Source organism: Ictidomys tridecemlineatus, chromosome 9 (genome assembly GCF_052094955.1).
Source record: "Ictidomys tridecemlineatus isolate mIctTri1 chromosome 9, mIctTri1.hap1, whole genome shotgun sequence".
Taxonomy (NCBI): Eukaryota; Metazoa; Chordata; class Mammalia; order Rodentia; family Sciuridae; genus Ictidomys; species Ictidomys tridecemlineatus.
Genome location: NC_135485.1, coordinates 35,256,661 through 35,272,333, shown reverse-complemented (window position 1 = coordinate 35,272,333; position 15,673 = coordinate 35,256,661). Strand labels below are relative to the sequence as shown.

The 15,673-nt window shown below is 32.5% G+C and overlaps 1 protein-coding gene across 7 annotated transcripts in view; it reads left to right on the top strand.

Moving 5' to 3' along the window:
* The window catches only part of Gabra2 (gamma-aminobutyric acid type A receptor subunit alpha2), a 135,045-nt gene that overhangs the window by 110,286 nt on the left and 9,086 nt on the right, over positions 1 to 15,673 (top strand). For 6 of the 7 annotated variants that reach the window (XM_021722775.3, XM_078021253.1, XM_078021255.1 and 3 more), the window contains 2 exons: positions 6,649 to 6,851; positions 11,637 to 11,816. In XM_021722775.3, the coding sequence (XP_021578450.1) occupies positions 6,649 to 6,851; positions 11,637 to 11,816 (383 nt within the window). The remainder of the gene's footprint in view (positions 1 to 6,648; positions 6,852 to 11,636; positions 11,817 to 15,673) is intronic. The other variant, XM_021722776.3, reaches the window with a different exon arrangement.

The window sequence follows — 15,673 nt, the reverse complement described above, 5'->3', positions numbered from 1 at the left end:
AAAAGCAACACTTTTTTTTTTGTTCTGCCATTTCTAGCAGTAACCAGCAGGTGGTATCAAACAATTTTACATTTATTGTATTGCAGTTTTTGCATCTGATTTCTAATTTCCATTCAACACCCCAATGCAAACACTGACATACAAACCCTCGATAAAATAAAGATCTACTGGAGGATTTCATTTTACATTATTTTTCTTACTTAAATTTGTTTGATTATGTTTTCAGGGTGATTTTTCTTCACATGCATCAAAGTATCTTTTTATAATAGAAGCACAGCTTTCCATGCAGTAACTCGGTTGATCTCAATAGCAATACTATTGATGGCTGTAATCACCACTTTAAAAATGAGGAAACTTTGATAAAAAAGAGGCCAGAAAAGTTCCCCAAGGTCATAGATTCAGAACACAGAAATCTGGCCACAGATCCCACCTGTGTATCTGTGCTGAAAGCACCTCTTCTGATTTGACCTTTTTTCTTTCAGTGCATGTTTTCATCCACCTTAGCTAAAATACCATTTGCTAAACTACTATGAGTTTAAATACCAATTAGATGTGTAATTTTTTTTGGCATCTACACCTTAAATAAGAAATAATATGTAAAATGAACTAGGATTTTAAAAAGCCATATGGTACTGTCTGTGCAATGGGGAATGATCGGATACATTTCAGATATAAGCAAGTAATTTTTGTGCTGAGAGCACCAAAATTTGCCTTTTTTATTTTACTAAGAAAAAAACAAATCTTCCATAGGGGAAGAGGTCACACAGAGCTGATGAAGGAAGAGACAGTCTGTTGAAGGGACGTTAAGGGAGCACTCATTTATATCCTACCTTACAAGGTATAGAAAAATGCCCAAGGTTGGAAGACAGACACATGCAGTTTTTTTGTGAGCTTCCCATCACCTGTCTATTAATGCTCTGCTCTATTTACAGTGTAATGAGATCAGGCGAGGCTGAAGCAGTAAGCAGAAGAGCTAACATAAAAATTTTGTCCTCCTAGTTAAATGGTAAAAGGGAAAGAATGCAGGAAGGGAAGGAAGGATCCTATAGATAATGTTATCAGTATTATTGTCAAAATCCCAAAATCAAATGAAAGAAAACAAATTTAGATAGAGGGGAGATTTGAATATAGTGAAAAATAGCCTTGCTGTAAATTCATATTGAAATTATTATAATATTTTATTAGTGTGAATGAACAGACACAAATCTAATTTTAAGATACAAGTATAGACATTGAAACAGAATTTAATCTATGGTTTTCCATCATTTGAACTTTTATTGTATACTAGAGGTATTTAACTTTTTTTAAAAAAGTCTGTTAGCTTTTAGTCATCCATCAGTTGTCCTGAGAATTTACACATGAATTAGAAATTAAAGATGACATGAAGTATCCCTTTTTAAATTAAAAACCTTTGTATATTTTTATCTTAAAGGAAAACTTGTTTACTGCAGAAAAATAAAACACAGAAAAAAAGTAATAAAATCCCTTTATTATTAATTCCCATAAGTAACTAGTGTTATAGTCTTATAGTCTTTCCTTATAGATTTTATGCTTTAATTTTTTCCTGGTATTTCATTTTCAAACAAAAAAAAATGTGAAACAATAAGAAATCAGTCACAAGTCCATTTTCTATTTTGGCCACTCAACTTGGCTACAACTGCTCATTCAGAATTGTCGTCATTTGATCTAAATGATGGCTCCATGGAAGACCCTGTCCAAACGTTTGTCTTTAGTTTGCCAGACAGAGAATTCTCATTCACTGAAAGTATTTATAGACAAATGTTTTAGTTTTATCCTACCTGAAGCAACAGACAACATCTGGGTCAAATAATAGACTAACCAAAAATTCGTCAGAAAGGCTGGAGAATGAGATGTTACACAAGAATTTTGAAAAGCACTGATATATTTCTTGGAGTCTATAGGGCCACATATATAACCCAGTGTTCTATACATCTTCAGGAAAGACCAGAGTAAGCCCTATTTTCTCACCTCTGGTTGTTCTTGAGGGTTTATACAAGCAGGAAGTGAATACCAAGGCAGAATTATAAGCAGCCTGGCTGAATGTTGAAAGCGTAGCCTGAACTGCACACAGAACTATATTGCAAAGATAATCGCTTGGGTTTTTTGTTTTTGTTTGTTTCTTTTCCTCAGGTGTTTAAGGAAAATTCTGTCTAGTCATTAGGTGATCACTCAACTAACAAAACAGAGACTCCTAGGGCCTAAACTTAAAAAGGATACAGACTTACAGCATCAAATGAGAAGACTCACTTTTGCAAAAATGACATCTTATGTAAAGGCATCCTCAATGTAATTGGCCCTTAACCAGTCTTCAAGAATCAAACCAGAAGGCAGTTGGATATCATATGCAAAGTTTTGAAAAGAAAAGGGTTTGCTAAGAATCCTATATCCATCAAAACTATCCTTCAAAATTTATGTAGAAATCAAATATCTTTAGAAAAACAAAAACTAAGTTTTGTCATTAGCAGACCTGGTCTACAAAAACTCTAAAGGGTATCTTCAGATATCTTTACTGTTGTTGTTTATTTCTTCCAGTGAATCTGAGTAATTAATCAGGGTCCTTTCATCTCAGTCTGAAGAGATAGGGTCACCTGATGTTGAATTAAATAAATTCTTTCTTCATAAAGTGTCCAGTTTCAGGTGTTTTGTAACAGCAGCAGGAAATATACTAATGTAATTTTTACTATTTATAACTAAATATTTTAAAAATATTTTCTTAGTGTTTGTCTTGCAGATTAAAGTTTTAACAATCTAGCTTGCACTATTGATGACTAAATATTAATAATATGTGAACATTTTGCTTCTATACAGCTCCATCCTCCCTTTTTATGCTGCTATATCACAACTTATATCATTATACAGATATATAATTACTGCCTTATGCACCTATGTTTCAAATCTGATAGGAAGAAAAGGAGTTAAAATAATAATTATATTTATATTGTCTTTTGTATTTACCTATATAGTATAAATATAATTAGAAAATACTTGACTTAAAATGTATATATGTATCAAATATCACATAGTACCACATGGATATATACAATTTTATATGTCAATTTATTTAAAAACTTTAAGATAACTTATGGACTATGACACAGACATTTTTCAAAGAGAAATTTGTACCTGTGGATACCTATGTTAAATAGAGAAAATTCACTGGACATAACTTTCCTATGTTCATATTTGAATACATTACCGGTGTAACTTCACATCATGTGCAACCACAAAGATGGGAAGTTATACTCCATGTATATATGATATGTACAAATACATACTACTGTAGAATAACTAAAAAGAACAAATATAAATTTTTAAAAAATGAAAACTGATCTCAAGTCAGTAACCTAACCCCTTCCTCTTTAAAAAGTAGAAAAGTGGAAACTAAACTCAAAGCAACAAGAAACAATAAATGTTAGAGCAGAGATAAATGGAATAGAGAATAAAAATAAAAATAGATAATATAAATATTGAACCACAGCTGGTTTTTAAAAGATAAACAAAATTTCCTTTAATTAGAAAGAGTAAGAAAAGAAGGAAGAGGAGGAGGAGGAGATGATGACAATGGCTCAGGAGGCTGAGGCAAGAGGATCACAAGTACAAAGCCAGCCTCAGCAACGCAGCAAAGCCCTAAGGAGCTTAGCAAGAACCTCTATCAAAGTAAAAATTAAAAATAAAATATAAAGGGCTGGGATGTGGCTCAGTGATTAAGGGCTTCTGAGTTTGATCCCTGGTACAAAAATAAATAAGTAAGTAAAGAAGGAAGAAGAAGACTTGAATTTCTAAAACCAGGAAAACAAGAGGGAACATTACAACTCAACTTACAGGGAAACACTAACAAGGGCATTCAATCGTTCTATGCCATATTATCAAGATACCAGAGGAAGAAATCATCAGGAAGAAAATAAACAAAGATTAATATTCCTTGGGAATATAAACACAAATATCCTCAACAGAATATAAACAAAGTGAGGCCAGACACATTTAAAAAGGGTTACACCACAGTGGTGTAGACAAAGGGGAATGAAGGGAAGAGAGGAGGGATGGGATAGGGAAAGGCAGCGGAATGAACCGGACCTATCATTTCTATGTTCATATATGAATACACCACAGTGAATCTCAATATCAAGTTCATCCACAACATACTAATTAAGAAAGAATAAAATGGTAAGTAAATAGCAGAAAGATCCATAGATCAGAGGGAAGAGAACGGGTAGGAAGTAAGAGAGGGGAAGGGAATTACTGCAGACTGAATAAGAATAAATTATATTCCATTCTTTTATAATTATGTCAAAATGAATCCTATTGTTATGTATAACTAGAAGGAACCAATAAATAAATTTAAAAATAAAAAGTATTACATATCACACGCATGTAGGATTTATTGCAAGAATGCACGGTTGGTTCAAAATATAAAAATTAATCAGTGTAATTCAACATTGTTTTCTGGAAAATGGAAAGAAAAAAATGAAAATTATCTCAACAGAAACAGAAAAACTTTTGATAAAATACACAACTTTTTTTTTTTTGATGTACCCAATAAACTAGCAATAGAAGAGAATTTCTTCAACTTGATACAAGGTATTTAAGAAATATATAGTTGAAGGACTACAAACATTCTCCTTGACATTAAGAACAAGATACAAATGTCTATTCTCATTCATTCTTTCAACATTATACTGCAGGCAATAGCCACAGCAATTAGGAAAGAAAGAAAAACTTAAAGGCACACAAAGTAAAAGTCAATTTGCAGATGACTTGAACTTCTACATAGAAACTTCCTTTAGTAAACAGCATAAAAATATTAGAGCTATAAAAATAAAATAAAATAAAATAAAAATTGTAGGTACAAAATGCACATACAAAAATCACCACCAATGAAAAATCTGAGCATAAAGTTAAGTAAATCATTCCAATTACATTAGCATCCAAGCAAATAACACATCTATAAAAAATTTCAACAAAGAAGGTGAAAATTTTATACATTGAAGGCAACAGAATGTTGCCAAATGAAAAAAACCATGGAAACATTTTCTATATATCTAGTTTATCTTTAATGGAAAAAATCCCATGTTTTAAACTTGAAACTCTTAATAGTAGTACTTACCCAATGCAATCTGCAGATTAACTGCAATAACTACCAAAGTTCCAGTAACATTTTTTTTGCAGAAAAGTTCAAGCTGATTTTTAAATCATATGAAAATATAAGTGACTACAAATAGCCAAAAAAAACTTGAAAAAGAACAATATGTTGAATAAGAAAGGACCTCAACTTATTGATATGAAAAATAAACCTAAAGCTGGACTATCAAAAATAGTGTGAAACTTGTATATAGGTAGATATAGAGATCATTGGGTTAGAATTGAATGCCCAGAAATAAGACATATAAGTAAAATTAATTTATTCTCAAAAGAGATCCCATGATGGGGAACAAGCCTTTTTAATAAATAGTGATGGTACATGCAAAAGAATAAATTGGATATTTACCTTATATCATACTCAAAATTTGATATCCAACTTCTTAGCTATGACACCAACTTGTAATCACTATGAAAAATAATATTTGTTCCCTTCCATTCTCCTCAACATCAGCACAGTATCAGTCCTTTACGGTTTTGCTAGTATTTTGATGATAATAGTTTTTTTTTTGTATCTCATTATTGCTTTGTATTTCCTTGGCTGATGGTGAATTTAAGTACATTTTCACATAATGAGTAACCTTTCTCATATGTGTACATATAAAATTCTGTCATCTATTTACATATGTGTATATGCGTGTATATGTCTCATATTTATCTGCTGTACAAAAATCTCAAAAGTAAACATCTCATCAGTCTATAGGACTTCTAATAAAATGGGTGATTGTGGCTGTCTTCAGTGCTGATAGCACAACTTACGTCCTGAGTCACCGCCTTCCTTTATTTCAACAAGTGTGACTGTCCTGACCATAGGCAGAAAAACTAGAAACTGAATGAGATTTTATTTTAAACCAACAAGGATATAAAGTATTCTTTGAAAATAGTATATACTTTTTATAAGGTTTTATTTTTAGAGCCTTGTTTTATTTCATGTATATTCTAAGCTACAATAAGAAAAACAACTATTCTCATAAGGCTGAGCAACCCAGAATTAATTTCATACTTATTTAGTCATACTTGAATGAAGAACTTAATCATAGTTCCATTGTGATCACCTGCGTGTGGGTGTGTGTGACTGGCTCATCTCAGAATGGTTCCAACAGTTGATGAACAAATTAATGCCAGTTGTGTGTCCATTTTTTAATTTATGTTAACGAGCAATGGGTCAATTTAAAGTGCCGAGTTTTCCTCGAAGGTTCTATGTAACTGTTGTCAGTCTCTTTAACCTAAACTAGCTAAAAACAAAACAAAAATATAATTTATACAGAAAAATAATGAAAATTGAAGGCATGTTCAGGAGTCATTACTTCAAAAACTAAAACTATTTAAACACTGTTGCACTGTTTTCTTAAACCAGGTAATTTTGGGGAAATTAAAATGGTATCCAAAGATAGCTTTTAGGAAAAGAAACAATATAAAAACAAACAACTGGTTCTAACACCCTCTTGCTAATACCTATCGATGTTTTGGTTTCCATCTTTTCTTTTGCAGGAGTGACAACTGTTCTGACAATGACAACTCTGAGCATCAGTGCTCGAAATTCTCTCCCCAAAGTGGCTTATGCTACTGCCATGGACTGGTTTATTGCTGTTTGTTATGCTTTTGTGTTCTCTGCCCTAATTGAATTTGCAACTGTTAATTATTTCACCAAAAGAGGATGGGCTTGGGATGGGAAGAGTGTAGTAAATGACAAGGTAAGTGAGAACTCCCTTCTGATCTTAATAGAATCCCCTAACACATCTGCCTTGTGGCAGATATTAATTTGACATTAAGGAAATTCATATATGTATATGATTCATATATGGTTGTGTATCATATCAGTGTTTACCAAAGTATTTTCTTGCCTGAAATCCTTTAGGAGTGCCTATAGCAGTAGTAACACTTGTTAAAACCACTCTCCAGCGTCTGTTGAGCTCTATGTGTCAGACACTGTGCTAAGATTTTACATATGCTCTCTCAACATAATCTTTACAGCCATCTTAAAACTAGGGTCTTTCCTTAATTCTCATTTTTTACTGATGAAGAATCTGAAGCTTAGTAAAGTTATTTACTTGACCATGCTCACACAGCTGGTTAGTAAGTGTACTCGAATCCAGATCTGTCTATTTGACCATCAAGTTCATGCTGTTAAATCACTACACTGAATAAGGGGAGAGATTGTGAAAAGAAAATGGGAACTCACTTCACTGTAATAGAATTCCAGGTTCTATCAATGGGATGAGTATCCTTCACTTCTTCCCATCTTTGTCACTTGGTTGTAAAAGCCCAAATAGAATTCATATCTTCCCCATACTATGTGGAATAAATATGTAGGTGCTAGAATACCTAGGAATTTAAATTGTTCATATAGTCTAAATGGGAAAAGTTATTTGCTTTTAAGATTAACTTATTTTAGTATTATTCGTTTCCATATTTTAGGTTGCAAGTAATGAAGCTAGTGGGTATTTTGTTCTTTGATACAATAATTGTTTCCTTAAGAGAAGGCTTTGGATTATAATAAGGCATAAAATATTCTTAATAATAGTAGAGACTTCTACTTGGAGAATTTCTTTCAACTCTATGTCTACTAAATTTATTTCTTTAAATTTAGAATAACATTTGCTGATTTTATTTCTTCTTTAATTATTTGAATGTATATTTTTTTCATTTCTATCACATAAAGCCCTTTAAACATACATATAATGATTGTTTTAGTTGAAAAGTCTTGCTTCTTTGTCCTAAATTTCATCATCTATAGAAGTTTTACAGAGTGTTGCTTTATTTCATTTTATCAACTCTTCTTCTGGCCTACTAACAGATACAATTAATACATATTAAAAAGTATCTGATCAATTTTCTATGCTTAACTTCTAGGCTATTTCAGCATTTCTATTATATTTTATGGTTGATTTATGTTTTCATTTCCCATATAGTGTAAAACTTTTCATTTTATCTATGCAATTACTTCTTTTTAGCTGCATTAGTCACACATACTCTTTTGTACTAACATTTTAAGATAGAATATAAATATGTTACAAAAGATAAATTATAAAGTTTTGTTGTAAGATTTTATTTAGTGTATTATTTTCAATACTTGGTGGTGCCAATCAAGTTGACATTTTGATTAGGCCTATCAAATAATTACCTTCTCAACTCTTCCACTTGAAAACTGAAGTCCTGATAAATTAAAAAAAAAAAACTTCTTAATAATTTTTAAATGCAATAACCTAGTACTAACCAATACTGGATTTGTCTGCCCACATAGACAAGATAAATCTGTGTTGAAATTGTTGATGTTCAAATCTAATATTGAAGAAAGCAACTAACATCATTACTTTAGTTCTGAGGTTTACTTAGAATAACACAACAGGCATGTTGCTTGTTTGTACTGGCTTCTCCTCAGGTAGAGTGACTAACACAGTGCCTGACACTGAGACACTTCAAAAATATTTGTTGAATAAATGAATTCCTGATCTTAAATCCAACGAGAGGACTCCTTTGCCTTCATGAAAATGTTTTAAACATTTTACAACAGTGAATTTAAAAGTGGGTACTCTATCCAATTTCATGATGCACATGAATTTTGAGAGATATTTCCTAAACTTACCTTAGGAAAAAAACAGGTTCTTAGAACTGAGAGGAAATTAATTAGAAGTCCTAAAGATGGCCTATCTGCCAAAAAGAAATTTCAATGCAGTCTACCTCTGATTTAAAGAGTTTTGTACTTGGCCCATTATTGGTGTCCTTTTAGACTAACATGTCTGAAGGAAGTCTTTTGCTTTTGTGAACATAAGTAGATACAATTAAATTTTCTGTCAATAAAAAGAGCATAAGAAAACTTAAAATTTGTAAAATAGCAAGTATCAATTGCCCTCACAAGGAAAACTACTCAGAGATGGGTTTGCTGGTACACACATGTAATCCCATTGATTTAGGAGCCTGAAGCAGGAGGATCACAAATTTGAGGCCAGTCTCAGAACTTAGTAAGGCCCTCAACAACTTGGTGAGCTTATGTCTCAAAATGAAAAATAAAAAGATCTAGAGATATAGCTCAATGACCAAGCACCCTAGGTTCAATACCCAATACTACACCCTAAATATATATAATATAATATATATATATATACACACACACACACATATACACACATATATATACACACATACACACACACTTCTCAGAGATATAAATTGATTGTGTATTTTTATAAACAGTAAATATATTTTTAACATATTTAAACATGGATTTAACAATCCACTGTTTGCTTGTAGATTGTGTCATGTTGATTTTTATAGATGTTTTTTTTGCAACTAAACTAGCAGGTTTAGCAGGTTCACTCCTTTATGTTCAAGTTTCTTTTGAGCCCTGTATTAGAAAATAGAGTCTACCTTGCTCTCTTAGTGTGGAAAGGACTTTATATTATTTTTAGCCTTGTTTGTGAAACTCAACAATAATACTTAATCAATTTAAATCTGTTTTGCTGGATGAAAGAATCCAACTCTAAATTTTTATGCCCTTCTGTATACAAAAGTACCTCTCTATGCAATTTCCAAATACTTCTAGAATCTTCCTTCACATACAATTTTCCTTCTTTAGTCCAAGACTAATTCTACCCTTCCAGCTCTTCAATCTTTTCTGTCTGTGATTTTTATCAAACTTGTTCCATCAGTTATGTTTTTTTTTCTCTTATTTCATCAAAATAATCTTTTCCATTTTATGTCTTTCTTTTAGCCTATGAAAATGCTTAACATGCTTAATTTTCCATAAAATCAACAACAGCACTCCCTCCTAAGATTCTACCTTCATTTCTCCACTCAAACTTTGAAAGAAAATTGCCTACTTTCAGTTTAATTCTTAGTCTACTGTAATCTGATTTTCCCCCATTTACTATCCTGTAACTGAGGGGCACAAGTAGCCTCCATATTTAAGTCTGGATAATTTTCCATTTTTCTCTAGGGATCTTATAGAACCTTTCTGCTGTTATGCCCCAGGACTCTATTTCAGGGGCAGCCCTGAAACTTTTTGTCTTCTTAAAACAGAATTCAGAATACCAGCTTCCTTCCCTCATATCCTGGAAGGTGCCATGATTCATTCTGTGTTTTTATATTCTCTGCCAGAGTTCACGGTGGATCCAGCCTTTCTAGCATATGTTCCTATTTATTCCCAAAGACAGTCCTTTCAGCTTTCTTTGATGCTGCTTAAGCTTTACTTTTTACTGTGAGGTCCCCTATTTAAGAATATTGCTGACAATATTTTGAGGATTATCTGCATCAGTAAGCATACTGCCCAGCCATTTGCTATTCCCAACCAGCTCATCCCTAGCCCATATGTCAATTCCTCAGGAAATTTCTCAGCATCAGTAGTCCAAAAATAATTAGGACCTCGTAGCAAGTATGTAAGCTGCCCTCAAGTTTTCAGTAGACCCCTTACCATAGTTTGTAATTGCATATTATTTTTAGCTCCTTCACCAATCATAATAATGATAATGATGTTGATTTTAATAAATTATTTTTTTTGTCCTTTGCACAGTATTTTGCATATATTAAAGCCCTGAGCCCTCTTGCAATAATCTTTTCTCTTTTCTTCCTTGAATACCAAATTTCTTTTTATTCCTTAAGATCTATCTGATATTATTTAACCTAAAAACTTTCCAGACTAATATAATAGACATCTCCCATTGTATTTCCACAGCACTTGGCACAAATTCCTTTTATAACATCTCATTAATCTCTAGTTTTATTGTCAGTAAATCTTTTTCTATCACTAGGTTACAATATATGAGGGAAAATAAGTTTTGTTTTATTAATTATTGTATCTGCTCTAGCACAGCATCTGGCACATAGCTTAATTGAGTTATAGTTTTTTAAAATTCATTAACTTTAATTTCTTAAGATTGCTTCCATAAATCTGGGGCAGTAATTCTAAACTGGGTAAGAAAAATATGGAATACAGAGATAAAAAATTACCGGCGATACAGACATATCAACATACTATCCAAACTCTTTTGGAATGTGCCATTGTTTTCTGAGTCACTTTAATTCATAGAAAACATCACATTTTTCAAGTGTATTTATTTATTTATTTCCATTTTAAACATCTGTCTTGTTCCAAAAGAATTTCAGGCAGTTTAACAAAGAATGCATGTTTTTAAACTATAATTAACTAAAATAGAAATAGAAAACCAGGATGAAGGAAAGTAGGTTCCGACATATCCACCACTGGGCCAACATTAGCTTGCAGTCCACAGCTATAGTAGTAGAATTTCAATTTCTAAGCTTCTTGGTAACAAATGTAACACATGGGGGGAATTATTTTTTCATTAATCAAATAATGATAACAAATTTTCTCAGATAAAAGCTTTTTCTTATCCTGAAGTTGCTTTTTAAAAATCAAAATGCCACGTGGGGTTTATCATAGGGAAAACTGGTTACTGTAGCAAGTGATGTCAAATTTTTCCCAGTAAACTCAGTAATGAATTTCATATTGATGTTTCTTGTAGTCCCCTTCAATAAAAGCTGAAGGCATTATATTAACATACAACTCAGTGAAGGCAATTCTTCAAGGCGCTAAACTAATATGGTCCAAGTATGTAGCTTTCTCATGGCCCAGTTTAATCCAAGGAAAAACTTTAGAGTACTTAGAGAAGTGGATGGACTGTTTAACCTTCAAACAATATTCTGTAAGTATCACTTTTCTTAGTCAGGGTGGTTAGCAGACAGTTGGCCATAGATTATCTGGCCAGGAAGCATGTTGTTGTTTTACAAATAACAGGCTTCTTAGCAGCCTCAGTAACTGTAAAAAGGCAACATGGAATGGTAGAACATAAATTTGTACTTTGGAGACCTGGGTTTTCTCCAAAGCTTGTTAATGCAGTGTTTGATATAAAAAGCCCATTTTTTTTTAAATCATAAAGAACAATTTCTGAGACACTCTCCAACTTTGGAACCATGCAATTATTATTTTCATTCATTTAACATGTCATATCATTAGTGTATACATCATAGGTAGGTCATTTGCTCAAATTATTTAGGACATTATTTTCCCTACTACAGAAAGAAGGGCAAATTTGGTTTGCCACCATTGTGTAAGACATTTTGACTTCTGTAGTCAGGAAGTTACCTGACCTGACATTTTAAATATGTATTGAGAGACTCTAATATTGTAATAAACTAAAAATATTCTGAATCTTATAAAACATCTAGAATGTTGAAAATGAATCATTATGTGTTACATTCCCTTTTTATTCCACTTCACTGACAACTGAATTGTCAGCAAACTACATAACAGCATAGTTTACACTTTTACCCCCACCAAGTGTATAAAGATGTCATTTATTAATTTCATTTGTAAACCCAATTCCACTCCCTTCTTCATTATGTGGGCCCCAGTCACAAATAAAAAGTCCATGGCATTATTTTTTGATTGAGCTTATTTTATTATCTTCCACTCTTCTATGTCTCTAGATGGTAAAATTCAGGACTCTGGGGATAATTTACATAATAGAATTGTAGAAAAGCAATTGAATTCTGTTTCTACCAATCTAAAAAAGATTTTATTGTTTCTTATAAACATAGTCTCTTATGTTATACTTTACATTGTCTATATGCATTTTATCATAATAATCATTCAAGTAACTATCATTCACTTATCATTGTGCAAATGTTTTTTGATTCTGCTCTGTGCCAGGAACTATGCTAGGAGCTTTGCAGCATCTAGTTTGTGCCTTCAAGGAGCTTACAATTAAGTGAAGGGAAAAAGAGAGAGAGAGAGAGAAACTACACATGTGCAATATAGAGATAAGTGCCAGAGTGCTGTGGAAAGGAATAGAAGGGCTACATAATACCAGCAACAGGAAGTGACATCTCAATACATATGACTCACAACTGAGTCAGTGTTAGTCTGGTGATGGTAAGAAAATAAAATGTCTCTGATGGGAGGACCAGTGTAAAGTTAATTACCAGTTCCTGTGGAATTATGGTACCATTCACAGGTCAAGGAGAATGGAATGATATACAGACTTGGGCAGAAAGTAAGAGCATTTAGGCTAAGTGTATTTCTAGATAGTTTATATTTTAATTACCTGAGGTATGTGTAGGTAGGGAAGTGAAGTGAAACACAGTGGTTAAGAATTCGGGGGTGGGGATGGGGGTGGGGGCTGGGATTGTGGCTCAGAGGTAGAGTGCTTGCCTAACATGCGTGAGGCACCGGGTTTGATCCTCAGCATATAAAATTTTATATAAAAAATAAATATATTGTGTGCACCTATTACTAAAAAATAAATATTAAAAAAAGGATTCGGGAGATATTTTAATAGTCATCCATGTATAGGCATCAAAAAATCATGAATTATTCAACAGTAAAAGAAGATAGCATTGTCAGTCTATCTTGATTTTCCTTCTAGTTTATTCCAATTTTTACTTTTAATGTTACTTTTAAATTTTTACTTCAGAAACCCACTCTATGTGTGTGTGTTTGTGTGTGTGTGTGTATATATATATATATATGTATATATATGCATATATATATATATATATATATATATATATATATATTCTTCCATAGCTGCCTTATCCTCCAAGTGATATGAAGTGGCTTATTTAAGTGTCTTAAAATAGACATACAGCATCGGATTAAATTAGATTATGGAACATTAGGTAGTAAGAACTACTAGAACTTTCCTACTTCTCAAATGAAAATTTTATAAGGGCATTAAAAAGTGGCTTTCTGGCAGTGAGTACTCTTTTGAACAGTGAACACAACAATGGTTTCATTGTACTATTTTTATTCAAGGGTCTGCAAACTAAGGGTTATGCTAAGAAGGGAAATTAGTTTGGAGAGGTCAAAGTCTTGTGGCCCAAGTATTCAGCCTACTGATGGTCTGGCTTGATCCAGGGCATGCATGATATTCAAAGAGCTCTTTACAGTAAAATTTCTCTCAACATGGTCCTTTTTAATAGAATTCTGTATTGAATAGGATAAGGTAATATCTCCTAGTAATGGCTTAAGGTTATGTCTATTCTTTGGTACTATCACTGTCAAATCTGTCTTATAAAGAACAATAATAAAATTAATCTGAATGCTCTGTTTTAGGTTATCTTAAAATTATTAAGTCATCTGTGAATTCAATAGTATTTTTCCTCTGTGCACATTTAATTTTAAACCAAAAAAAAAACAGTGCTTGACTGTAGATCTGTGATTATTATTTTCAAATGGACTGAGGGAAAGTATTTTCTCCTTTTATACAAGATTTTGTAAGATCCTGAGCCAGGAAAGCTTTTTTTGTGCTAGGAATTGAGGAGATGTGGCACCATATGGGGGCTCTGCCTTTCATTCAGTGAACTGGTAAGAAATTACAGGTGCCAGCCCTGGATCTTGACTGAAGATAGACCATATGGCTTTTACACTTTCCTTGATATTGGTCCTGAAAATGGTAAAGTTTCCAAGTTCCAAGGGAGCATTTTGAAGCCAACACCATCTCGAGTGTTTAATGCTAAGCCCTTCTCTACTTATATTCAGGTTTTGAAGCCATATTTTGAATAATGAAGAAAAGCTAAGGTGAATTCTGTCCTTAACTAGCTCACTGAGTTTGTTTATAAAACCTTAGTTAGGAAAAAATAAGTTTGGAAGTGACTTTTTTTAACACTACTTCTTATAGAAACCACAGTGTTATTATGGAACAAAAACCACTGCTAACATATAAATATGCAGGGCTGATATTTGGTGAACCAGCTGGTAGATCTCTTCAAATTATTTACCACTAATGTCCACTTTGATCGGTCAGAGTATTTATACTGATTACTGGTTAGCTGCTGCTTTCTAAAGTTTGTTAAATGATTTTAGTATGACTTTTTCATATATGTGCAACTGAAGGGTATACAAGTGCAGGGATGTTGGCTTAGAGTTCCTGTCTATAGCCTCCTATTGCAACAAAAAACATTTACATTGTATGATTCTTTGTCTAAATGTCTAAATCCTACCATAATTCCTGATCCAGCTTAAATGTATCACTTCCACAAAAACTTCATTAAGTTTTTCCACACAATGTTTATGTCTTCTTCCTCCTAATACATAATAAATTGTTATCTATGCATACTGTGTGCCAGCAGTCATTGTCCAAAGTATAATAGTGATCATTGTCTCTACACTCCACTAAGAAAATTTATATTTCTTAATGTGGCTAGAATATATATTAGTTCACTTTTTTTTATTATTATTACAGACGTCCAGTATAGCTTTGTTGTCCTTATCTCCTTTCTTCAAACCAAAGATGGAAGCAGGAAGACGAGGGAAAGGTTAAAGATCCTTTCCAAGACCCCAGTTCTGTACAAGTGCAATGGGATTTCATCATAAATGATGTTTAGAAGTAGTTGAAATAATAGTATAACCCATGGATATTATACCCTTTATGAGTTGCCAAGTTCTTTTTGAAGATTGCCATAGGGATATAAATTTCAACTGGGATATTTTAGGAAAGAAAAAATGTGCTCCCAAGTTTCAAACAACTTTCTCAGACAGGTCATTCAGCATAACTTAAAA